This window comes from Brachypodium distachyon, chromosome 4, assembly GCF_000005505.3.
Source record: "Brachypodium distachyon strain Bd21 chromosome 4, Brachypodium_distachyon_v3.0, whole genome shotgun sequence".
NCBI classification, from domain to species: domain Eukaryota; kingdom Viridiplantae; phylum Streptophyta; class Magnoliopsida; order Poales; family Poaceae; genus Brachypodium; species Brachypodium distachyon.
Genome location: NC_016134.3, coordinates 36,085,093 through 36,109,655, shown reverse-complemented (window position 1 = coordinate 36,109,655; position 24,563 = coordinate 36,085,093). Strand labels below are relative to the sequence as shown.

The following is a 24,563-nucleotide window of genomic DNA, read 5'->3' as shown; positions in this document are numbered from 1 at the left end:
GGGTAGACACGGGCTCTCACATCTAATTTCTGGCAACGCGTAGGCGCAGCCGCGGATCAGAATTCGCCCGCCAAAAAATTGGCGACCAAACTCCGTCCCTCCCTTGCCGATGTGACCACTTTCCCTTCTCATCTCAGCTCCCTCCAACAAGAACAAGAAGAGCCAACGGATCCGCAGCTATCAGCAGCCGGCAACGTGACGGCGTCAACAAACACTTCTCTGGCGGCCGCCGCCGTCGCAAGTCGCACAGGTCAGTAGCTCCAGTTCCCCTGAGCCCGCCATCGATCCAATTTCCTATGGCGTGATTAGCTTTCCGTCTGGCTCTGTTATCTTTGGATTGTACTTGAACGCAAGCGCTATTTCCTACTCCCTCCGATCCATAATAAGTGTCCGCTGATTTAGAATCTTTGCAATAAATCAGCGGACACTTATTATGGATCGAAGGGAGTAGATCCAAAGTATTGCTAACCAAATCCTCCGATTCTCGACTCTTTGTGTGTCTGGATCATACACCATGAATCCATCAAGGAGATAATTCAGAAGCTGATTGATTTTCTTACTCTTTGTCTTTTTTGGCTGATTACATACACCTTTGTCAATTTAGCTAGATAGCTGCGTATCGATCCTTGTTACATGGCATATTTTCCTACATACACGCGCATGCAAATTAATTTGAGAATTGCATCCAGCAATTTTGGTCAAAAGCCAAGATCGACAGCAGATGGTTACTTAGCACAGACTATTTTATACAGGAATGGGCTTAATGTCCCCTTAAATTCCCACAGAAATGAAAGAAAACACAGATAAATTAAGCTAGTTCTCGGGACAAACCAGAGAGCCTCAAGATCAGGACAACTATGCATGGAGACTAGGTAGGCTAAATTTCATTCACACTCATTTAAATTTCTTAAATTATCTTTGTTTCTTAATCATTCCAAGATAAATTATTCTTATTTGTATTGTTCCCAATGGTGACACATTGCAGGTCATGGGAAAGCATAAGCACACAATTAAGATAAATTAGTATGTGAAATTCATAGTATCCTGAATGTGTCTGATGGTGGGTTGATTAGTACCTCAACTTCATTTGTCTTATGGATGTGTATGGATATGATGTATTTAACAAGACATGTGAACTATGTTGATCGGAAGCTCTTTGATGTAATTTTGAGTCATGGATAAAGGTGTTCGATTTATTGCAGTTTGTTTCCTCTGCTATATCTCGGTGTAAGACTGTTGTTTTATGGGCTGGTCATGGAAACCATGAATTTTTTAACCAAGCCAAACACTAGTCAATGTAATTTTCCAAATGTTTGGCAAGTCATTTGGCTACTTACCAAATACAAGCCAATCATTTTGTCAATTTGTGGCTACAATCCAAACAAACCACACATGCCAAACACCCCTATTCCTCACAAAAAAAAATTGGCAGAGCTACTTGGAGCTTAGGGTGTATTTGGATTGCAACGCTGGCTCGCCCGACCAATTTTTTGGCAGGGCCTCCGTTTGGATCAGGGCCAGAATTTGCAACCACGCCAATTATTTGGTCACCGCGTTCTGTTTTTGCACCCGCGTGCTGGCGAAATGGTGGCGGCAGATTTCTCCGCCAAATCGTTGGCGTGCCAAATTTTGGCAGGGCTCGCTCAGGCGTAATCCAAACAGCCCCTTAATCCAAACAGACACCTAGTCTTCGAACCCTTCCGTTTCATGATTGGCAACAAGAATACTCATGTAAAAAACAGTGATATTTTAAGACCTTGTAACTCCACATACATCATCAAATGTTAAAGGATTTAAAGTAAATGTCTAGTTCAGGCAGTACATTGTGGGACATCTTCGCTTCTGGAATTTAGCATCACCTTGGGAGTTGGACTGTTGGAGGGGAGCAGATGGTATTGAGCAACTTTCCAGGCTAATTTATCAATTTCTAGACAAATTGACTCTGAATAGCTACTTGACAATGCTGACAAACCTCCCTACTCTACTCTCAATCTCTCATGAAGGAACTGCAGAATACTGCTTCAGCCTTTATTCAATTCACGCATGCTAAATCCAGGCACACACGTCTGTCATGTAGAGATCCGGCAAGGGTACTGCGTCAAAATTCCTAAACCCAACCTTGCATAAGACATTTAATTTGCAATCTCACGCCGCACAAACTCATCCTATTCTTCTCCCCAAGAAATCCTTGGAGACTCAGACCAAACCAATCCTAACTTTTCAAGTAAGATCCACGCAATGACGGGGACGGAATCGATAGAACCCTATACCTCGCCACTCAAATCGCCCACCAGCATCAAGACGTGCAAGGCAAAGAAAACATCCCCGATTCTTTAACCAGGAACAAGCAGTACATCTCACCGTCGAGCTACAAACTTGCACATCTCAGAAAGAGCAAGGGAAAGGGTTAGGATTTTACCGATCAACGGAGCGCTCCTGGATTCTGCGGATGCGGGAACAGCAGGGCGGCGGATCCAACCTCGACTCTGGAAGAGAAACCGCGCCGCACACGAGGAGAAGAGAGGGTTCTAGAGGAAGGAAGAAGCAGTTGCTCCGTCTGGAGCGAATCAGCCTACTCTGTCCCGTTTCGGTCCCCGTCCGATCCTGATCGTTGATTTCTAATCGAACTGTGGAGGACCCTTTGACTAGACTGTGCCCCGGACGCGAGTAGACAAATTAGCCCCTTCTTCCTTTGGCCGCCGCACACAACATCGCAACAGCTGAGACAGACAGAGAGAGGGAGATCGAGACCATGGTGGCGCCGAACGTGAAGGCGGAGACGATGAGGCTGATGGACCGGCGGACGGCGCTGGAGGCGGAGATGAACGCCATCATCGCCTCCCTATCTGCGCCGGGCGGGCCTGGCATCACCGGCGGTCTCGTGGATGCGGAGGTACCGTGGGATTCCTCCAGGCGCTTGCTCGCTTTCCCCAAACCCAAAACCCTAGCCTAAGCCCGAAACTTTCTCTTTTCCGTGCGTTCCTTGTTTTTCTTTTCCTTTGAGAAGGTTTAGTTGCTATAATCGCTGTTGTTTTTGGTTCGGCTTAGGGTTTTCCCAGGGCCGACATCGACATCCCGGCAGTCATCGCCCAGCGCCGCAAGCTCGGTGGTATGCTCTCACTCGATCATGCTTATCGTATCGATGCACTTGCTTCCACTATACGGCTACAGTATGAGAGATTGACATCGTGCGCAAGCAGAGGGCCGCTAAGATTGGCATTGATGTTGTGCCAAGTGTTCTATATTGCTCATTGGGACTTGCTTAACTGATAGTCCTACGGTCTTGAACAAATATGGGAAATAAGGGGTCGGCATTTTTGTAGGCTAGAAGGTCAGGATCCTGAACTTAGATTACAGGCGAGCTGAGCCTTACTCACCGTGTTATCTTCCTTGCTGAGTACATTTTACAAATCTGGCTTGTGGGCTTAGGCCTGGCTGACTTAACAATATATGGTTGTGCATGAGCGTCATCTTCTCAACATGCCTTAAATTGTAATTGTATTTACATCGCACAATGTTCATTGCAGAGTTGAGGAATGACCACAAGGATATCACAAACAAAATTGAAAAGAACTTGGAAGTTTTACACTCTACAAAATTGTCAAGAAATGAGCAATCAACCCCGAGAAGTTCTGGTAAGTGTACTCGAACACTCTTTGCTCACAATATTTTTTCACGATGGGAAATGTGCAGCCAAAGTTATACTCCCTCCGATCCATAATAAGTGTCTCAGATTTTGTACTAACTTAGTACAAAGCTGTACCAAGTATAAGACACTTATTATGGACCGGAGGGAGTAGAACTTTAGATAATTGTATCTTTTAGACGTCTGCATTGGTGACATGAAATAAATCTATCATATTTTCAACAAATATAAGCCATCTTTTAAATTCATATTCTTGAATGTGGTTTTAACTAGTTTCTTTTATCATAGTATACTAGCAAATAATATAAGTATGAAGTATACTTGGTAAGACGAATTATGTTGTTTTAGTACATCTATGCAGTACTCCCTCCGATCCATAATAAGTGTCTCAGATTTAGTAGAAAGCCAGTACAAAGTTGTACTAGATCTTATGGATAGGAGGGGGTATGTAGTTTTGCATATATTACTATATTTAATGGTCAAAGTTTCAAAGAGTTTTTTTTTTGGGGGGAGGGGGGGGGGAGTTTCAAAGAGTTAACTACATGAATCTGAAGTTCACATAAGAGTTTCAAAGAGTTAACTACATGAATCTGAAGTTCACATATCTTTACATAGAGACAGTACATCTGTGACATTACAGTCTTGGAGACCACTAAATTTAGCAGAAGCTATTTGATCCTTATAACCTGAACTATCACCCTTCAACTTTTGTATTTTACACATGCTCACTTGTGCTGACACTTGAAGCACCATGCATTACAAAGTGATTTGGCAATTGGCATACCACAATTCACTTTAAACAACAGAAACAGAGACTGATGATCAGTTGATGTCAGTCATCTGAAGTACCTTGGGATTTTCCAGACTTCTACTAGTAAATAGCATTATTTGTAAAATGGTTAAATGTCTAGTTATCTTGAAATGAGGAGCACAGTTGAGCATGATTTAAGTAAATTAGAGTTTGCTGACCTCCATCATATTTTGATCGCATGCAGGTATATCAGCTCCATTGCATAGTGGGCTATCTGAAAATGATCCTATGGAGGAAGATCTGGTGACCAGACTTCCATTTGCCATGATTGATGAAATCACTGAGGGTTCTCCTGCTGCTGTGGATGGTTTGATGCTTGGAGATGAGATAGTGAAGTTCGGGAGCGTAGAAGCTGGTGACAGATTGCAAGAAAGGCTTGTTTCCGAAGCCATTTCCAATGAGGGCAATCAAGTATCTCTTGTCATCAATCGTCAAGGATCACCAATGAACGTGACAGTTACTCCAAGAAAGTGGCATGGAAGAGGACTTATGGGGTAAGTTTTACTAGACCTTTTTATCTATCGTTCTATCTTGCTTTTAGGCAATCGAGAAGTATTGAGTCTTCCTTCAATAATTTTGGATGCAGATATTTCTGTTGCCTTTTTTTGTCACAGCATATCCTCCAGTTACTCGTATCCACACGTTATTACAACTATTACTCCCTCCGTTCCACAAAACACCTCATATAATTTTTTTTTCTCATTTGTTCCACAATACACATCGTTTTTCTCTTGTCTACCGCACCCGGCCAATAACTGCTCTCACCCATTTAATCTTAAACCAATAAGAATGGCTAGACACTGTAAATGAGAGGTGAGAACCACCTTGGTCCAAGTGCACAAATCTATATGAGTTGTTTTGTGGAATGGAGTACTGATAAATAACTTTAATGTAACCAAGTTGCCATGAATTAGATGTGTCACAACACTACCTCAGTTGTGACATGGACACTTTTTTTGGAGGAAATGGACACTTATTGAGCAAACACAGGTTGCTGATTTGGTGTCTTCTAATATAGTACTCCCTCTGTTCCATAATTCGTCTCAAATTTGCCCAGAAGTGGATGTATCTATTCCTAAAAGGCGTCTAGATACATGTAATATTTTGACAAGAATTATGGGACGGGGAGGGGGGGTATTTTTTTTGGAGAAAGTTTCCTTATAGTCAACTGCAAAGAACCCCACGTTCTGTTAACCTTATTTATGCAAATCAGGTTCTGGACACTTTTCTAGCAAACATAACTCCCACCTAGTTAGCAATTTGTCCTTATCCCAAGCCACCATAGTGCTGGTAACCTTACCTGCCGCACTTGGATGCTTCATTACATGGTAAGGGGAGAGAGAAGATGGATCGCTCATACACATGTTGATGTCTGTTCTTTGTCAGTTCTGTGACTACCGCTGTATTTTTTTTACCTCTGTTTTAGTGGTATTGTTACCGCACATGGAAATCATGTCATCTCTAGCTGCCAAGCTTATTATGAACGTTTAAGGAGCTATAAGATTCTTCTCGTTCCATTCCTTTGACGGTGTTAACCGCAGCTTGGTTTCTTGTTCTTGCAGATGCCATTTCCACATATTATGAAGGGTCCGTCTGTATCTGCCAAAGAATAAGGTGCTTTCACGTTTTCTTGTGCAGAAGAAAGCTCTTGCAACAGCGACATTTCACCATAAAAAACTGAACTGACTGAATGGGTCTACTTGTCACCTGTAGCTGCATTTACAGTACGCATTAGGTTGAAAGCTTTATTTAGTACGTTTTCCCCTTGCACTTCCGTGATGTAAACCCGAGAAGAAATTCTGTCGCTTTTGATAATGATGTAGAAAACCTGAAGTCAAGTTGAAGTAGGACCGTGTGGGCATGGAAAAAAAAACTGTCATTTTTTCTGTGCAGTTGGGGAAAGTTCTCATCTGGTCTTGGTCTTACAAAACACAGACTGCCCAACAATAGCAAGAAAAAATGTCGGTTACTTTCTACTTATGTACGCGTAGCGGCTAGTGAGAATGCACCGCGTCCAGAATTGTTCGGACCACTTCATTGAGCCGTTCAGACCCAAGTCATCCAAGGATATATAATTGCGCCACAATCAACAACCGGTTTCCAGAAACTGCGTAAAATAATTCTTTTGCTTGTACGGGCGTGCTGTTTAAGATATGATAGTGTGCAGACCTGCTATTTATAAACAACTTGTACATGATTAATTAAGACTCTCAGTGTAAGTACGGCGAACCAGCCGATGGAAAGAGTTTTCACCAACTTTGTTCTTCTCTAATAAACCCACATAGTTTGTTATGCCTACAAATCAATTATCTAGTTGACATTACGTACGATAATGTATATCCGGATGCTAATCTATGCCGTCACTGATTAGTTCGATAATTGCACATTCAAAACTTCCAAATAGAGATGCAAACCGAATCCTTCTTATCCCGCTTTATTGACCTGCTAGTTTAATTCTATATTTTTTTTTTGCTCAAAATTGACTTGAATATTTAGATATTAGCATAGAAGCATGATAAATGCATAATCTCGTTTGCATCCTATTTCTAAAGAAGGGCTGGAGTCAGATCCAATCTGGACGAAAACAGGCGAAAAGGCGTATAGCTGTTTTTCCCTCGGTGAACGTTAGAGGCCGTGGCCTGTAGTCAGTTTCTCTTCTCGTGTGTTCTCAGAGGTAGGGTTAGGTTCTCGAGCAATGACATCAAAGCAGTGAGGGAGATGCCACGTCGAATAAGTTTGCCTCGGTCTCGTACTATGGTGACATTATAAACGGCGGCATCAAAAGGCCAATGGGCTCGTCTGCTCGTTGTGCACGAGACAACAAGATTAAGTTCTCTGGCTGGTAGTTGCTGACTTTTACGCTAGGTGCCAATGGTGGGAATTGATTTTGAAACAAGGATGGTGGTTTGAAGGTGGAACTGGCTTTGGAGCAAGGATGGTGGTTTGAAAGTGGAACCAGGTCTAGGAGAGGACTAGAACGTTTCTAGGCTAACGTATCATGGCGACACATGCCTTGCTTCTTGCTATGGGCCTGTTTTCGGGTCTAGTACACATGCCTCTTTTCGGGTCTAGTGATTTTGGGCTGCTCTTCCGGCACATACACGCACACTCTACTTTGTTGATGGGTACGTTACTTACCACAAAAATCTTAGAATAAATCCTCCTATATGTGCACCCATGCCTAAGTTTAAAAGTTGAACCCGGTGGGCTGATTTTATCACAAGGAACCAGAGTACGTAAGATATGCTCAGTTCACACATGTCTTTCCAGTCTCTTTAGCAATTTATGCGTGTGTTTATACCTGTACTTAGGATCTTAATGAAAAAAGAACTTCTAAAATTAGGAGGGCTGCTGCAGGTCAGAGCCGAGAGGAGTAGGACAACATGTGTCGTGTGTGTTTCTTTAATTGGATATATGCTAAAAAGTGTTTGGGTTTGGCCGTTCTACGGGTAAAGGTCCCTTGCAATTGTTTTAGAGGCATAGAGACAAAGGGCCCCCCTTCAAAGAGGTATGGAACAATCTCTGCTTATGATTAGAGGTATGACCCAGCAAAGATATTGTCGTGATACGATACAAAATGCTTGATTATTTTTCTGTAAGACTACAAAATGTTTGACGGCAGCTTAAAGGGGGAGAGAAGATTGTTCCTAGAGAAGCGACTCCATAATGTGGGGCCTCTGCCATGTAAAATGGCGATAGCGATGAGGTACCTAACCAAATTAAAATCCACTAGGACTCTAAATTAATGGGACGTTCAGAGATACATGTGTTCTTTTAAGATACCGAAAGAAGACGATGACAATCACTATACCATACCATTAGGCTCACCCTGCAGCTACGTCAATGAACATGTACTTTAGCATTTTAGAGTATGTTTTGGTTCATGCCAATTCATGTTTTACCAATTCTTACCAACAATTGGTTAGCCAAATTAAAATTTGGTTGGAGATGCCTTGACTCCAAGTTTGCCAAAATTTGCAAAAGTTGTGAAGAGACTGTGAATTAAATGGGTAAGATTCCATAGGCAATAAATAACCAAATTTCTATTGGTTGACAAAATTTTGACAGGGCAAATTTGGGTACAAACTACGTGCCTTTATACTGTAACTCATTTTGCTTCTTTTTTTTCAACAAACTATAGGCACAAGTTTCTAGCCCATATATACAAGTATGATATTTTTCATAATTTCCATAATGGCCTAGAAAAAAGGACACAAAGAATAACCAGTGGTCGCTCCAAGACAAAACTATTGGTGACGTCAATGTTGACTTTATTTTGGGTTGTCTATTCGGTTGCCTAGAAATTTCTCAAATTTCCGTCGCATTTCTAAAATCATCCTCATCTCCCGGTCACTTCATATATAGGATTCAGAGCAATAGAGCGGCGCCCAAAGAAATTGCTTTCAGAGCTCGGGCGCTATGAATCCCAGTTTATTTTTCCAAATGATCCTTTTCTTTTTCATATATACTCCGTAGCTGTCCGGCCCTTCACCAAGCAGCTAGAGACGTGTATTTCGGGTAGCACGGCAGGCAAAGCGTTGGTTGGCGCCACAACATTGTCTGCCCGAACTGCTCACCGTAGGTACACACATCATCGGTCGACCTCACCCGTACGTATATCCGTCCCATCGATCCCCCAGGACGCGCGCTGTAAGTACGTTACGTAGCACCCGCCACCCACCACCACGGCACCACGAACCCCTTATATAACCACGCGCCAACGCACTTGGCAGTTCCCGCACTGTATACACTTCCGCTAGCTCAGCCTCAAACCAGGGGAACAGCTCGTCTCTTCACATCTCGCACCTCCCCGCGTCGGCCTCGATCGTCGTCCTTGTAGCACGGCTAATTCCGAATTTCAAGGGAAAGCAAGGACCAACAAGCTCCGATCGAGCTAGCTAGGCAGCCTATAGGGGCTGGAGGACATGTCTGCGGCAGGGCCCAGGGTCGCGGCCGGTGCAACGCGTGGCCCGTCCTCAGCCGTGAAGCCGGCTGCGGCAGCGGTCGGTGGTAGGGATCATCAGACAAGGCAGCAGCCGATGCAGCAGCGGAGCGTCGACGAGGACCGGGCCAAGAGGATCAGGCAACAGCTGCCTTCATCAGCGGCTCAGCGTGCGCTCCCGTCCATGCTCTTACGCCGGTCCGAGCTGCTCCGCCGCGGCGGCGGCGGCATGAACACGCACACGCACTCGCTCAGCGTGTCCTCCTGCGCGTCCGAGGCCTCCGACGACTCCTTCTGCAGCCGGGCCACCACCGGCAGGATCGGCCGCCGACCGCCGCCGGCTGGAACCCCGCACGGCGGATCATCATCCGCCGGCGGCCGGCGGAGGGTGCCCGGGACGTCGTCGGCGTCGGTCAGGCCAGCGCCTGCCCAGAAGGCGGCGGCGGCGGCGGTGATTATGGGTTCGCTCAGCCTCAACGGAGGAGCGGCGGCGGGGCCGCCGAGGTGCCCGTGGGTGACCCCTAATACCGGTAGGTGCACGGTCCGAATTCATTCATTGATTCCAACACTAAACATGTGTTTATGGCTTTCTTTCCATTAAAGACAAAGACAAAAGAGGATGCTAATACCGTTGCATGTACGATCCAAGTTGCTAATTATGTTTTCCTAAACAAAGCATGCACCCGGGTAGTACGTTTTCTTTTCTTTTCTTTCTTTGACACGTACGCGTTGGACTTTCTTCGTCAGGTAGTCAGGACTGATTTGAAACCTCTCTTTTTTGCTAGTACAATAAATTATGCACAGTCATTACGTGCCTTCAGTGCCTCATTTCCTAGCAAACTACTACTCACAAGTCTTAAAAAAAAAGTGACGGAGCATAGCACACAATTCTTGTCCTTGTTGTGTACTCATACAGTCTTTATATCCTGCTAGGCGCTAAATCAACACGAGAATTTCTTCAAAACATTAGGTGTTATATGGTGCACAACAGGTGCGTAATTATATGCCGCGTGACAATTAGTAATGATACATGAGATCTTGATTAGCTCAAAAGAGAAAAGATGTGTCATACTACTAGCTACGTAGCTTAATCTAAACAACTCTACACGGCTGTTTTTTTATTAAAACAGTCTACAAGAAGCATATACCTATATATAATTGCCTGATTAAGGCTAACCTACCCTGACCTAAGCAATAGCTTTCGAATCAGGATTATGAGTGGCCGTGACTTTGTGATCTTTGCTAATTAAGGCTAACAGTATTCCTATTTCCTGAGGTTGAGTATTACATTTTCTACAGAATTGCACATCGTACCATCTGCTGAAATATGCGTATATTGCACTGTATAGAGACCCTTGTCTCCATCAATCTGTGAACTCATGTCCAAACAGAGAATGCTTTTGTAACAGAGCTGTCTCAAATAATGCTACTGCTGCATCAACACAAGCTTCCAAATCCAAATACTATCCTGTGATACACAGGGCCTGCGTATTATTGCACGGACATAAACGTTTTACCTTCCTCAGGATAACGAGAAAATATGTATGCCTTTGTAGTATTATCAGCCATCAATCCTAGGGGGTGATTACGATGATTGATTAGATCATATGGCATCGGAAACGTTTGGTGGTGCACAATTTAGAAAAGATGCACCCAGATGTTTGGTGGCGTGTCTGCTATCTAGCGAGTACTTGTCAATTTTATCACCCAAAAGGATTCCATTACCCACTAACATGTCGGCACTATATTAATGAAAAACATTTTAAATTTCCAACATGTTAAACTCTGGGCTGAATAATCCTAGTGGCATTGTGCATTAACCAGAGCAAAAGTTTCTGACAAAACCGTCTAGTGACAAACTTAGGCGCCCATTTGAGTGTTACACAGGCTTACCTTCACCCGAATCTTCATACTCTGTTGCAAACTTGCAATGCTGACAATGGTGGTCCGGGTTATATCAGTATATCTTTTTCTTCTTTGTTCCTTTTGTTTTTCTTGGTAGTGATATGCTTATCTTTGTCCTTCCTTTAAATTTGTGTCAGTTGCACTTTGCATCTTTTAAGCAGCGCAATAGGCAGATGAAATATATTTTATTCCTCAGATGCCCCATTTGCAGTTTTTATTGGTGTTAATTCGGTTTCAGCTTTAATTTCTTATTTGTAGATTCCTGCCACCTTTTAGTTTTACATACTGTAGTAAGAGTCTAAGGCATCTAACTGTATAAGTTTATACTTTTGTAGCATCAGCACAGCTATTCTGCCTTTTCATACTGACCAGTCCTACCTGCTGTCTGGTGATCATACACCTAATTATAACTGTTAAGATGGGACCCCTTCCTTTATGGGCAAAAACATCCTGCTTGTAATATGAAGTCTAGAGCACTCAGAACACTGAGCTTAATTGTGATGTCGAATCATCTCATCTTTCGTCTAAACAAAAATTATCTCATCTTGCAACATTCCCAAGATTTTCACCTTTCTGTTTGAAACACACATTGCTTTCACCTGACTGTAATGAAATCATTGATTTGACATTGCAACAGATCCATGCTATGCTGCCTTTCATGACCAAGAGTGGGGAGTCCCGGTACATGATGACAAGTATGCTCTAACCCTGATGCCTAATCAAATGATCAAAAGTTACAATATTCAGAAACAAATTAATTACAAAGTTACAACTTTCAGTTCTAAATCTTCAGGAAATTGTTTGAGATGCTTGTTCTGTCTGGTGCATTGGCTGAGATGACTTGGCCTGATATTATCAGCAAGAGGGACACCTTCAGGTAAGCACTTCTGTTTTTACCTCACGTACTGAAGAATCTAAAAGTCAAGAAACACTTAAACATCATCAAAACCCACGCATGTATTCCACAGGGAAGTTTTCATGGATTTTGATCCTGTGCTGGTGTCAAAGCTAAACGAGAAGAAGTTGTTGGGGCCATGCAGCCCGGCCAGGTCGCTGTTATCAGAGCATAGGCTGCGTGCAATCGTCGAAAACGCGCATGAGTTACTAAAGGTAAATTCACTATGTCAGTCACTCCATCCATCTGTCCAGGTCTTGATAACCTGAACAGCATTGGCAGCCAATTCATTTGCCCAAACAAATCTTTTCTTCAGTCCCAGACGAGTACTGCAATTATATTTATGTCTGAACAATTTTTATGTTTGTAGATCATAGAGGAGTTCGGATCGCTTGACGAATACTACTGGGGCTTTCTGAACAACAAGCCTATGGTCGGCAGGCACCGTTCCCCGCGGGAGGTGCCGCTGCGGACGCCGAAGGCCGAGGCCATCAGCCAGGACCTGATGAGGAGGGGCCTCCGTGGCGTCGGCCCGACGGTGATCTACGCCTTCATGCAGGCCGCCGGCATGGCCAACGACCACCTCGTCACCTGCTACCGTTTCGACGAGTGCACCCAAGCTCCTGACGACGGCCATGGCAAAAACAGTAACACCTTGGCGGTGCAAGGGCAAGACCAGGAGATGAGCAAGATGTGTGGGATGGTGGAGTGCGCCGGCCTGGAGACCTCGAGAGCCGCCACCGTGATCAGCATCTCGTAGCGATTGAGAACGTTTTGCTGGTTTTGTGTATATGGTTTGATGATTTGGGGTTTGATGAGAAATTTGTGTGGAATTGGTTGAGTAGTTGTGTTCGTGCGAAAAGATAGGTATGTAGCTAGTGAAGGAAACCGCGGGAAGATTTTTTTCCGCTGTGTCATTAACAATCTGCAGGGTGGAGCCGCTGCAGATATTGTAAAGTTGAGATCGATTTGATTGAAACACAAAACCAGAAAGTGTGGTTCTTTCTTGGGCTTTTTGTTGGATATGTTGATCTCACCTGAAAACTGAGGCGAAATAGAAAGTGAGACGTTGCATTGTCAACGTCATGGGTCTTGATAGCTTTTGGCAAATGGGAATATGGAATGGAACATATTTGCATCATTACAATACAGCGGCGTAGACGGCTAAAATTTTCAGGGTGGTCCGGTAGTAAAAATATTCATACAAATTCATTTATTTTGATCTTTTAAATGTTTTTATCTATGTTATACAGATGACTGGAAAGTGAACACTAACTTGCATTAACTTGTACAGTAAGTGTAACAACACCCAATGCAAAACTGCCGACCTGCCCACAACCACAGTTTTGCTGTGTTGGAGAGAACCAAACCAGCAATATATAGAGGACATGCTTAGCTCCACGTAATCACAGGCAATATGTTGTCGTGCTTTTCTGCTATGATAACAGATTAACAGAAGTAAAACTAGCTTCACAGTCTGAACATTCCATGACAGCATGCTAGAAATTTGACAAAAAGAAAACATTGTAAAGCAGAGAGACAAGGATCAGTGCATCCATTCTATCACTGGAGTACTGTCATAAACGTTGTGCAAAACCCCACTTCGAGGAGATGACAATCTACTTATTTCTTAGATGTTATAGTACTATACATATGTACACTGTCTGAGTTCTTTGACCTTTCACTAGCGCTTGCAATTCCTACAATAGTGAAGATCTTTTTTCATTGGAGCAGCACAATGGTAACAGAAGTACTGTTTACACCTTCAAAATAGAACAAACAAAAAAAACTGTTAGTGACGTAGTGAAGTCTGAAAACATATCAACAATGACAAACTAATACATGTTTACAGTAACTGCCAGATTTTATAATAATAACATATTAGTACATATGTAGACCTGACCTATGTAAAAATAGCATTTTCCCTAAAGTTCGATTAAAAAGTAAAACAACCACAATTGGTCTAGTTTTTTCCTGCCAGCAGGTCGTCTTGAGTTTGTTATTCGGTCAAAATTGTGGGGTCAAACTGTGGCAGTAGATATCTACTGGAAGACAATTGGGTGTTTGGCACAGCTTCACCTGCTTCACTGTTGGATCTCCTAGTGGATCTGTCTCAAGCACACCCTAAATCAAGAAACTCACTAGAAACTATGCAAGAGAAACAAAATCAGCAACAAACTCCAAACAGGAACTAGCAATAACTAATTTTGAGAAATAAAAAAACCACATGCTACAAATGCCTGCAACTGTATAACTTGGTAGGAAAAGCTAAACTCTCCAGCTATTATACCCAATCCAGGTCCTTATCAGTCACCACGACAAGCCACTGCAGTTAACACTGGATTCCATGGTAAAGTGATCTGCAGTTGGGTTAAATGACCTATTCATGGCTCTTATTTCTACGAAATACCTCTTAACTTACAGTCTATCGAAGATAGACTAAGGAGTAGATTTTATGCACGTGAGGGCACACGCACTCGGTTGACTTTAGAAAATCAGAAGGCACATATAGAAATAGAAAACAAATTTTTAGATGTACATGTTCGATGAAGTGCAAACCTTTAGATTACGGGACAAAGAAAATATAAATTCCTTGGTACAAAGAAAAGGCAAAGTCTTGGCTCTGAAACAACTACAAGTGCACACAATTTGCATTTTTGTACAACAACACACGAATTGACATACTTTTGGACCAAAAGTTGCAGATTTACTCTTCAGAAAGACCAATGGGCATGCCCATTTTATCTCAGATTTTTTCAGAACTAAGAAGTGAAAAGTCTCAAAGCAACTAGGGGTGCATGCATGCATCGATGCATTTTCTGTGCAGTAAGGGTTATCACTTCGGACATCAATAGTGAAAAGTCTCAAATACTCCGTATTTTACAGAATAGTAAGTTTTCTAGTCTTGTTGCAACATAAAGTATGTGGATTAAGAAATAATGACATTGATCCCGGCTTAACCTCATTTAACATTCCCACTCTCATTTAAGGGGGTAGTTAATCGTTTCCCCATGTTTTTCCTTGAACTGATGACATTCTTAATCAGTATAAATTATCGAAGTAACTAGAGGGAGTATATTGACCATTACCCTATGAGAACTGATATCAATAAGTCAAAGTTTGTGGAAAAACTCATAAACCAAACCAATTACTACCGATATCAACCAATCTTCACCCAAGAGGTGGCAAACCAATGGCAGGACTGGAAGTACATAGTGAGCACTAAGCAGAGCTACAGACTGGTTAGCTACATTATGAGAGCACTCGAACAGTAGAATGTATTGTTTGAACTGTGTTATCATGGGAATATTTCAACAGTACCAAAGACGGATTGCTAACATCGCTGTCGCCAACAGAAATAGCTGAAGGTGGAGAAAGGAAGATATTCTAAAGAAAATAGATTTGGCATTTGTAAACAGAAGCGCAGATGCAATAATCTTCCATCGGAGTGGTGGTCACTACCACTTCTCTCTAATCCCTACAATGATTAGTCTGCCTCATCACTTTTCATTGTATATGAACAACTGAAAGAGGAATGCTTTGTCTCTCTACTCTACCTTTGTGTTTCTATCATCCATTACCTTAGCTCAAGAAAGGGACATGAGTTGCAAGAGGAAAATGATTAGATAGATAAACTACCTGCATTTCATGAGCAAGCACCCCGCAATCCTCGAGACATACACCTTGCAACTGGGGCACCTCTGCCATTTCTTCTTGTCAGCCAGCTTCTTAAACATAAGATCAACCTCCCCCTTCTCGTCATCCCCAAGCTTCCTTAATTCCTTGCATTTGATTCCGTCATGCCATGGCACACGACACCGGGCACAGAACAGCCGATGGCAGTGTGGGCACTCAGTCTCCCTGATTTTCACCGTCCCATCATTGTCTTTGATCAGCAACGCTGAGCAATCCTTGAACGGGCAGTAGTACTTCTGATTCCCTAGCGCCAATTCGCACAGAGCAACACTCCAGCGATCGAACAGCTCCTGTGGGATGATATCTCGGCACGGCCCAATCTCAACAAAGCCCTCAGCGCATTCGGGGTCAGGGCACCCTATCAATTCAACATTCTCGCTGACCTTGGCGGCGACATACCGCCCGACGCAGCTTTTGCAGAAGGCATGTGCACAGTGGCTCACGAGAAACTGCTCTGAAACCTGAACCTTCTCCATGCAGATGGTGCACTTGAAGCGGTTACGCTTCCGCCGCTTCCTCGAGTCGCTCGGGTCATCTTCTACATTGCGTCAGATTGGAACAATTAGGCAACCAGCAAATGAATTTTACGCATCTATGCATCTAGACTGAAGAATGAATCTGCAAGTACAATACCTTCCGATGATAGTTTGCGCTTGCCCTTGCGGTCGGGAGGGGATTCGTGGGCAGATTCTCCGGAGGTGCCGGCGGAAGAGGGTCCGGAGGGAGAGGAGGAGGAAGCGATGGCGGATGGAGCGCGAGAGGAGTCGATGGAGAGGAGGATGGCCTCCTGGATCTGGATCGCCTCGGGGTTGTAGGAGGGGCCAATGAAGGATATGCCGTCATCCTCGTCGGAGGAGATGTAGATGGGGAAGTATGGGTCCTCGGCGATGGCGGGGGCCTCCATGGCCGGCGACGGGTGGTGCTCAGCCAGTATCGGCGGTTCGTGTTGCTTCCGATCCGTTCGAGATGGGGAAGTGGGGCCGTTCCGGCGAGGCGGTTGCGATCTGGTGTGGCGTGGGTCGTCGGACGCGTGGACGGATGGGATTCCGCGGTGCGCGAGACATTTGACGGGGGCGGTCAGAAGGGCCGCCGAGACTAGGGTTTGTTTAGGTCCCGTTTGTTTGGGCTCCGGCTGCAGTAGATCGTGGCCAAACAAACATGTGTTGTGAGACCAGATTTCAGAAGTGGCTGCGGTGGAGAGCTTCTCGAAGATGTACTGGCAATGAAAATCACCGAAATCGGTGCTTCTTGCAGCCGCTGCGGCTCCAAACCAACCATTTTACTAGAATACCGTCCCACCAAACGCACAAAATGCCACAAAACGATTCGTCATCTGTTTCCTCCGCACCCAACCTACGCCAGTTTCTCCTCCCCGTACCGAACAACCGAACAGGTCTCCGCCGCCTCCATCTCCTGTTGCCGTCGCCCGATCTCCCCTCGCCGATGCTGCTGCCCGATGGCGTCTGGTATAACGGCCCCCTACGAGTCCCCTCTACGCCGCCTGAATTTCACCATCGGTGCGGTCCCCTCCAGCTCCCCATTGCGCCGCCCCCTCCTGCTCCCCATCGGCGCAGCCCCCTCTTGCTTCGACGGCCGAGCTGCTCCGCTGGCCAACGGCACGGAGCCTCCCCGAGGTCCTGCTGTCGCGCCCTCCTCTTCCCCTTCCCTCTGCCCCGCCCTTGATTGCCCCGGCTAAAGTAGATGGATCGGCAGATTTGGGTGGTCCGGGAGCTTGCCGGAGACGACATCAGGTCTGGGCGCTGCTGCGGTGCTGCCATTGGCTCTACCGCACGGCTCCATGCGCAAGCTCCGTGAGCTACGGAGAGAGCCATTGGGAAGAAATGAAGGATGGGTGGAAGAAGCAGTTGAGATTGAGATGGAGATGGAGCGAATGGTAGTACAGGAGAACTACAAAGAGAAGCCATCGGGAAGAGATGTACTACTAGTATTATTTTTTTATAGTAAATATCACAAAACTCTTAGTTTCTGACGAACTGTATCGCAAAACTACACCTTTTGGGTTTTTTTTATCACATAACCCGCATTTGTGGACCGAAGTGTAGCGCAAAACCCATAATCTTATATTTTGCAAACGATGTGTGGACAATATATTATTAGCGTGCTATGGTTTAATGTGTTCTTAAAAATTATTATAATGCGTACATATTGCCTGATGAAGTAAAAAAATCATCCTCCGCAGCAAAAAAAACAATTAATTTACTTGTAAAACAGAACAATTAGCACTAATACCAAATCTACAGAACTACAGTGTCATTCAGGTCATTTCAGCACATTTCAGTTGCAGCTGCAGTCGGACCAGCTGCCCAAACAAACAGGCATCAGACAGCTCCAATCTTCCAGCTGCAGCTGGCAGCCATAGCCGATTCTGGAATCTAGCAGTTGGGAAGCTCCAGCCCAAACAAACACAACCTTAAGCTGGAGTTGAAAACAAGCTAGCTGAAACTAGAAAAAGCTATTTTTTGCTGGAGCTGAAAGTCTGGAGCTGCTCCCGTTTAGTGTAGCAGTGAAATTGCGGATGCAGCTGGATGGGAATGGAATGTCTGAAATGCCCCTGTTTGCAGCGAAATTTGATCAAGCACTAAGTTCGATGTTGCTAGTGCAATAGTTTAAGAAATATTTTGAGCGTTAAATACGTAATTTCGACACCTAAAATCGTATATTATTTAAGCTCGACAATGAGTTAATGACGTCATGTCCGTGGTCATGGCATGTAAGAGCAAACAATGAACATGGATACAAACATATAAACACGTCTGCACTGGACATTGAACCAATATCAGTTGACATCTACAAAAAAAAACTAATAAAATCGCCTGCAAACTATGCTATTTCCTTCATATCTCCTCTAGCAGAGGATGCAGAATGGAGACCAGGATCTATCACATCTCTTTCAAAATCCTCATGAACAGTTGCATAACTGAAGATCTCCCTGTCTAGAATGAGAAGGGGAGAGGTGGTCGCCGCCAGTCCATGAAGACGAGGACGGGAAGGATCTGAGTCGGCCCAACGGCGCAGATTCGAAACGGCCTGGCGGCGCGTGCGCCTGGCATGGGCGTAGGCCGAGGACTGGAGGCGGACGATGGGGAGGCGGGCCGGTGGCGCTCGGGAAGAGGAGGGACGTGGGCTGGCGCTCGGGGAGAGGAGAGGCGGGGGCCGCTACTCGGGAAGAGGAGAGGCGCGGGGCGTCGTGGCCCTCGACGGGGAGAGGCTCCGGGCGTGGTGGGGCTTCACGACCGTCGATGGGGAGAGGAGAGACGGTGGGCGTGGCTGGAGCAGAGGACAGGCAAGGGGCGTCACCGCCGTGTTCGTTTGGATCGGGGCTGAGGCGGGCCGAGAGAAGGAGGGGGGCCGGTGGAGGAGGCGGATCCTGGCGGTCGGGCGGCACGGATCTCAGGCGTCCCGGCGGCGCGTTCGGTTAGCTCTGGGCAGACGACGGGGAGGCGGAGGATGGTGAGGCCGCGGTCGTGGAAGAGGAAGAGGAAGAGGAAGAGGAAGAGGAGGGAATCGGGGAAAGAGCCGGGCTCGGGAAGAGAACGGTTCGGGCGCTCAGGCGGAATAAGTGACAGGAGTAAATGGGCGTGGGATATTTCACAAGCTCCAGTCAAGAAGAGACGCACCGAAATAGGTGCCTGTGGTCTCCGGTGCAAATTCGGCTCGAACTTCTTCTCTGCAGCTAGCTGCAGATGAAGTGTTTGTTTTGGTTTGTTGTCCCTAAAAGCTAAATAAGCACAAACCTCAACCTAAACAAAGGCACCCTAGGACCTGTTTATTTGTGCTTCTACTTATCTTTTGGTGCTTTTGGTCCTCTAAAAACACTTCTCTCATTTACACATGAAGTTGAGAAGCATGTTCAGAGAACATTCGATTCGATGGTCAATCCCGCATGATTGCTAGGTTTCCTATTAATCTCAACTTTCTACTGTACATCTTTTAAACTGTCAATGCCATTATTAAAAGCGACATTTTTTTTGACGTCATTAACTTGTAGTCTTCACTGTCATTGAATTTGACGAAGAAAAACTCACTGTATTTCGGAAAGCAAGCTACTGTCACACATACAATCATTGCATGACGTGACATTTATTGGCTATGGTTAATTGGTCATGTACGCCGTGAACGTGGCATAAGCGTGGACCGAAAATACTTATGGGCATGTGATTTTGCACTTTACCTCAGTTCGACCCTACGGTTCCGGTTCCCATGGCTACATGGAACCAAACTTAAGAACTGAAACTCCAATCATGCTTCTGCTTTGTGCTCAATTTTGTGTGTCACGTCGATAGTTGCCATGACCGCTCAATCGCAGTCAAAAGATGGGTTGTCATTGAAATGAGACATTTCGTCAAGTTTAATGACCCTCATTTGCAATTTTCAAAATACAACGATCTAAATGAGTTTTCGTCAAATTCAGTAACCATGAACGTATTCTACTCCATATTTCATTCATTGGTCCGTTCGCGTGGTGGCCCAAAACAAACGTAGCGAAACAGAGATATTTCGTGGTCAGATGATGACTGGAGCCAACGTCTTTCTATGATCATGTCATGGCTACTTCTGACAATGATGGCCAATCGATACCAGCGCTGTATGAGCTAATGCTAATAAAATCAGTAGAAACTAGCACAAGGTCGATGCGATTTAAAAAATTATAATACACATTTAAGAAACCAATGACATCGTTTATACCAGATCAGACTAAACCTGCTCAACCATGTAAGATCTGAAAAGAGGTACGCTGGTTCCAGGGTGAAGGGACCACCGCTAGGATGGATACCTTTATAATAGTGAGATAGTATTCTCCGGCTTCTATACAGAACATGAAATAAATTCCTTCCCCGAAAGCAGTTTTGGGCGTCTTCAGGTCCTTTTTTTTTTTCGGGGAGTCTTCAGGTCCTTCTAGGCCTGCAGTTCCGGCATACATGGTTCATCGGCGTCGTGCAGCCGCATAGGTAGCAGAACCAGTTCCCACACCTACAAATCAGAAGAAACAAGAAACTCATAGCTGTACTCTGCACATAAAAAACAGAGTATAATACAACGCTACTTCATAAACTCAGAATGGATGAACAGTTAGTTAACGAAATCAGGAAACGCACAAATAAGACCATAAACTTGGACTAGTGATAGAAGTTAGTCCAAACACGGTAAGGCTAAAGAAGACACGTGGCCGTCACGTCGGACTAAGCCTGGTTTTTGTTGTAACTAGGTTTTCTCAGGATCTTTTTGCAAAATCGCAAATTCTTGGGGCCGGCAAACAGCCGCCAACTAGTCGCCATAGACATACTCAGACCGCCACCTTCAACCATGTCAATAACACGCGGTGGTGGCACCGCCTCCGACCAAGCCCGAATGACAACATGCGGTGGTGGCGCCGCCGTAAATCGTCCTTGAGAACCGCTCCGACAATGTGTCCCCGAAGGCTGTCGCGTCACAGTTTATCACCCAGGAATTCACAAGGATCGTGTTGCCGCGTCGGACGCAAAGCCGGCCACCGTGCAGTCCTCGACGGCCGGGCACGCCGACCACCACAAACGACTCCTCTACTAGCTCCTGGAACCTTCCTGCGTCGTCTGGCGTGCCTATGTGCCACTGCACAGAGCATCACGTCCAGTACCAGCCGAAAGAGCATCAGATATGGATGGTGATGATCTTCAGGGGCCATCGTCCCCGGTGGCGACGTTGAGAAGTTGAGAAGGCTCTCCATAAGTGACGTGACCATGACACGACGGTCGCTAGCGCTCTTCTCGAGGCGCAAGAAGGAGCCGGCTTAGGCGCTTGAACGGGCGCTGTTGGGTCCCAGGTGAGGGTCGTCTAGCCGGACCCGAGTTACTTTCCCATGAGCTGTCGCGGCCGTCCCAGCTTCGTTGCGCATCGTGAAGCACTCCTCGGGCGCATCGTGCATCAACACGAGGAGCGCAGGGCAAGGAGGCGGCCACAGCGAAAGGGGCAGCGTCTGGCCAGCCCCGCTGTTCGCCGAGGAGGAGGCGGCGAGCGGCGCGACAACTTCTTAATCAGGTGGAGGTGGCCCAGGAGCGAGAGGGACATCGGCCGAAGGGTTTGGTGCGGTTCTTCCTGCTCAATGACCATTCAGCAAAAAAAGACCCTAAGAAAACCTAGCTACAACCAAAGTCCAGCTTTGTCCAATGTGCCTGTCACGTGTCACTTTTAGCCTTCCTGAACAGTTTTTTCAACTAAATTGTATCACTAATCCTTATGGTTTTACGTGTGCGTTTTCTGAGTTTGTGTACTAAACTATTCATTTGCATCGAGTTTATGAACTGGCGGTCTATCTTTAAGTTGCCTGGATTTTATCATTTTATTATATTTCAGTCACTCTAATATTTTCGGATCAATATTCAACAAGTCTCGTTTCAACTTTCAACCTCACTGCACATAGAGCCTAGCGACAGCCGAGAAATTGCAGTAGCTCGGCTTCCCGCAGTTTCTTCGCCGCAGCCACATTGGAATCAACGATGCGAAAGATAGACAACGACTTACAGTACAGGTAGCCTGATGTAAACATTTGGTTTCAGTCTTTGCTACTGTTTGTTAAAGTTTCTTGGGCCTGGTGTAATTTATTTAGTTAATCGATAAAATCGGCTGATTTGTTTTTGCACGAGCTCCACAATGCAGCTTTAAGCTAAGTGATGTGTAATTTTAGGTGTTTGCACGAGTTCGAAGGCAACTGCTGGTGGTGTACACAAGATTGAGTGAAGCAGCGATTACCTGCAGACCATGAACTGGCAGCCGGCCACCCTCTCGACGTACACCTTGCACTTGGGGCACCTCTGCCATTTCTTCTCCTGCGCGACCTTCTTCAGCAACAGGTCTTCCCGCCCGCGCTCGTCGTCGCCGAGCCGCTGGAACTCGGCGCAGTCCACGCCGTCGTGCCACGGCACCTTGCACTGGGCGCAGAACACCCGGTTGCAATGGGGGCACTCCACGTTCGTCACCACCGCCGCCCCCGCCGCCGCGGCGTCCCCGTCCCCGGGATCGTCGTTGGCCAGCAACGCGGAGCAGTCCTTGAACGGGCAGTAGAACTTGAGGTCCCCGAGCGCCATGTCGCAGAGCGCGGCGCCCCAGCGCTGGAACAGCGGCGGCGGGATCACGTGCCGGCACTCCTCAGGGAGGAGCACGCCGTCCTTGCAGCCCGGGTCGGGGCAGCCGATGGACAGTAGGTTCTCCTCGACCTTGGCGGCGATGTACTGCCGCACGCAGCCGACGCAGAACGCGTGCGCGCACCCGGCGATGGGGAACCGCTCGATGCCGGGCACTGTCTCCGTGCAGATTGTGCAGTCGAACTCGCCGTCGATTATTTCTTCTCCCCTTTCTTCCCGTCGGTCATCTCCATCCAGGATGTAGGAACATCCGCCGAGCTCTCGCGGCACATCGTGGCGTGATCCCCTTGCGCCGTCGCCTGCCTCTTTGATTGGGATCGAGCCGCTGCCACCAGCATCTAGATCGATCGGTTGATGTAAGCCAATCGGTTGATGTAAGCCAATCGGTTGATGTAAGCTTCCATCGCCATCTAAATCAATAACTTGATTTAATCTGTCATCATCAACATCGATGACCTGATGCGTCTCTGCTGCCTTTAACAGAGACCCGCGGGGAGTAACAGGGAACAAGGGCAACTCCAGTGGTAATTTGCGCTTGCCCTTGCGGAGTGGAATGGATCCTCTGGAGCTCCCTGCGGCGGAAGTTCCAGGGGAGGAGGAGGGGATGGTGATTGGGGAGGCAGAGGAGTCGATGGAGAGGAGGATGGCCTGCTGGATCTGGACCTCCTCGGGGCTGCTGGAGGCGCCGATGACCGCTACGTCGTCGTCCTCGTCATCGGAGGAGATGTAGACGGTGAGAAATCGATCGCGGGCGGCGGCGGAGGCAGCCATGGCCGGCGACGAGTGATGTTCGGCCAGTGGCGGCGGCGCTTTGTTGGCTTCCCGAGAATCTGTGTGCGGTGCTGTGGAGCGAGACCGTTTCAGCTTGGCGGAAATTGTGGGACGCGTGGACGGGGGAGATCTCTTGATGCCTGAGGGGAGGAGACTGGACAGTGGTTACAAGAATTGAATTGTCAGAAAATCAAATCCTTCCTTTGAGATAAAGGCGGAGCAGCAGATCAACAAGCCACGCGTAGACGCTCAGATGGGGAAGACTTCTCCCAAAGTCCCAAGACAGGAGTCGTTCCTGGCGTCCCGGCGTCGTGGGTCCCGCGGAATTAGGCCCATGGGCCTAGGCGATTACGGTGAGGCTGCTAGCACCTGGCGGGCTAACCTAATTGGGCCCCAAGATCCTCTAAAAAAAATGGGCCCCAAGATTAAAATTTACGCTTTTGTTAATTCTTTGAATTTTCTATTTTTAAAGAATCTAAATTACCAAAATGTCACGTACTATGCCTTTTTTTTACAGCATGTTACTCCTAAGCCTATTTTCGTTTGTCAATTATATGTGTATGGACTCCAAATGAGGATGGTTAAAATGTTACTAGCTCTTGATTTAGAGATAGTTAGAAACGTGACCTTTTTAACCTTTATTCCCGCCTTTTGCTCCCACCACTACAGTCTACTGTAAGGTGGCGGTGACTGGAAACGCACTAAGGAGATGCGATTTTTTTAACCACAGAAAGAGATGTTAATATGCGGAGCATCCA

At 46.1% G+C, this 24,563-nt stretch overlaps 4 protein-coding genes across 5 annotated transcripts; 2 read left to right on the top strand and 2 right to left on the bottom strand.

Moving 5' to 3' along the window:
* Positions 1-2,692: 2,692 nt before the first annotated feature.
* Positions 2,693-6,368, top strand: LOC100841478 (26S proteasome non-ATPase regulatory subunit 9). The gene is made up of 5 exons (XM_003578083.4): positions 2,693-2,893; positions 3,049-3,109; positions 3,528-3,635; positions 4,642-4,951; positions 6,020-6,368. Exons 1-5 carry the CDS (start codon positions 2,753-2,755, stop codon positions 6,039-6,041), a joined length of 642 nt encoding a protein of 213 aa, XP_003578131.1. The 5' UTR covers positions 2,693-2,752; the 3' UTR covers positions 6,042-6,368.
* Positions 6,369-9,181: 2,813 nt separating this feature from the next.
* On the top strand, positions 9,182-13,295 carry LOC100828020 (probable GMP synthase [glutamine-hydrolyzing]). Its single transcript, XM_003576484.4, has 5 exons — positions 9,182-9,929; positions 11,942-11,999; positions 12,098-12,181; positions 12,273-12,414; positions 12,570-13,295. Exons 1-5 carry the CDS (start codon positions 9,383-9,385, stop codon positions 12,957-12,959), a joined length of 1,221 nt encoding a protein of 406 aa, XP_003576532.1. The 5' UTR covers positions 9,182-9,382; the 3' UTR covers positions 12,960-13,295.
* Positions 13,296-13,605: 310 nt separating this feature from the next.
* LOC100841173 (E3 ubiquitin-protein ligase RNF144A) lies at positions 13,606-16,981 on the bottom strand. 2 transcript variants are annotated; one of them, XM_003578082.4, is made up of 3 exons: positions 16,529-16,981; positions 15,839-16,430; positions 13,606-13,962 (listed from the first exon to the last, which is right to left on the bottom strand). In XM_003578082.4, the coding sequence occupies exons 1-3, from the start codon at positions 16,797-16,799 to the stop codon at positions 13,884-13,886; spliced, it is 942 nt and encodes a 313-aa protein (XP_003578130.1). In that variant the 5' UTR covers positions 16,800-16,981; the 3' UTR covers positions 13,606-13,883. The 2 variants fall into 2 exon arrangements, with proteins under 2 accessions (XP_003578130.1, XP_010238173.1); XM_010239871.3 differs by having other exon boundaries at positions 15,839-16,433; positions 16,529-16,978.
* Positions 16,982-20,515: 3,534 nt separating this feature from the next.
* Positions 20,516-24,186, bottom strand: LOC100827708 (uncharacterized protein DDB_G0292642). The gene is made up of 2 exons (XM_010239870.3): positions 22,643-24,186; positions 20,516-20,887 (listed from the first exon to the last, which is right to left on the bottom strand). The coding sequence occupies exons 1-2, from the start codon at positions 23,803-23,805 to the stop codon at positions 20,803-20,805; spliced, it is 1,248 nt and encodes a 415-aa protein (XP_010238172.1). The 5' UTR covers positions 23,806-24,186; the 3' UTR covers positions 20,516-20,802.
* Between the last annotated feature and the right edge of the window lie 377 nt (positions 24,187-24,563).

Bases quoted from the DNA above. Each gene is read 5' to 3' on its own strand.
- LOC100827708 (XM_010239870.3), bottom strand. From the start codon at position 23,805: ATGGCTGCCTCCGCCGCCGCCCGCGATCGATTTCTCACCGTCTACATC. The intron at 20,888-22,642 runs GTAATCGCTGCT...TCTGATTTGTAG, and splicing joins TGCCAGTTCATGGTCTGCAG to GTGTGGGAACTGGTTCTGCT.
- LOC100841478 (XM_003578083.4), top strand. From the start codon at position 2,753: ATGGTGGCGCCGAACGTGAAGGCGGAGACGATGAGGCTGATGGACCGG. The intron at 2,894-3,048 runs GTACCGTGGGAT...GGTTCGGCTTAG, and splicing joins GCGGTCTCGTGGATGCGGAG to GGTTTTCCCAGGGCCGACAT. The intron at 3,110-3,527 runs GTATGCTCTCAC...TGTTCATTGCAG, and splicing joins CCAGCGCCGCAAGCTCGGTG to AGTTGAGGAATGACCACAAG.
- LOC100828020 (XM_003576484.4), top strand. From the start codon at position 9,383: ATGTCTGCGGCAGGGCCCAGGGTCGCGGCCGGTGCAACGCGTGGCCCG. The intron at 12,182-12,272 runs GTAAGCACTTCT...TGTATTCCACAG, and splicing joins AGCAAGAGGGACACCTTCAG to GGAAGTTTTCATGGATTTTG. The intron at 12,415-12,569 runs GTAAATTCACTA...TTATGTTTGTAG, and splicing joins ACGCGCATGAGTTACTAAAG to ATCATAGAGGAGTTCGGATC.
- LOC100841173 (XM_010239871.3), bottom strand. From the start codon at position 16,799: ATGGAGGCCCCCGCCATCGCCGAGGACCCATACTTCCCCATCTACATC. The intron at 16,434-16,528 runs GTATTGTACTTG...GACGCAATGTAG, and splicing joins GCGCAAACTATCATCGGAAG to AAGATGACCCGAGCGACTCG. The intron at 13,963-15,838 runs GTAGTTTATCTA...TCTATTTTGAAG, and splicing joins TGCTTGCTCATGAAATGCAG to GTGTAAACAGTACTTCTGTT.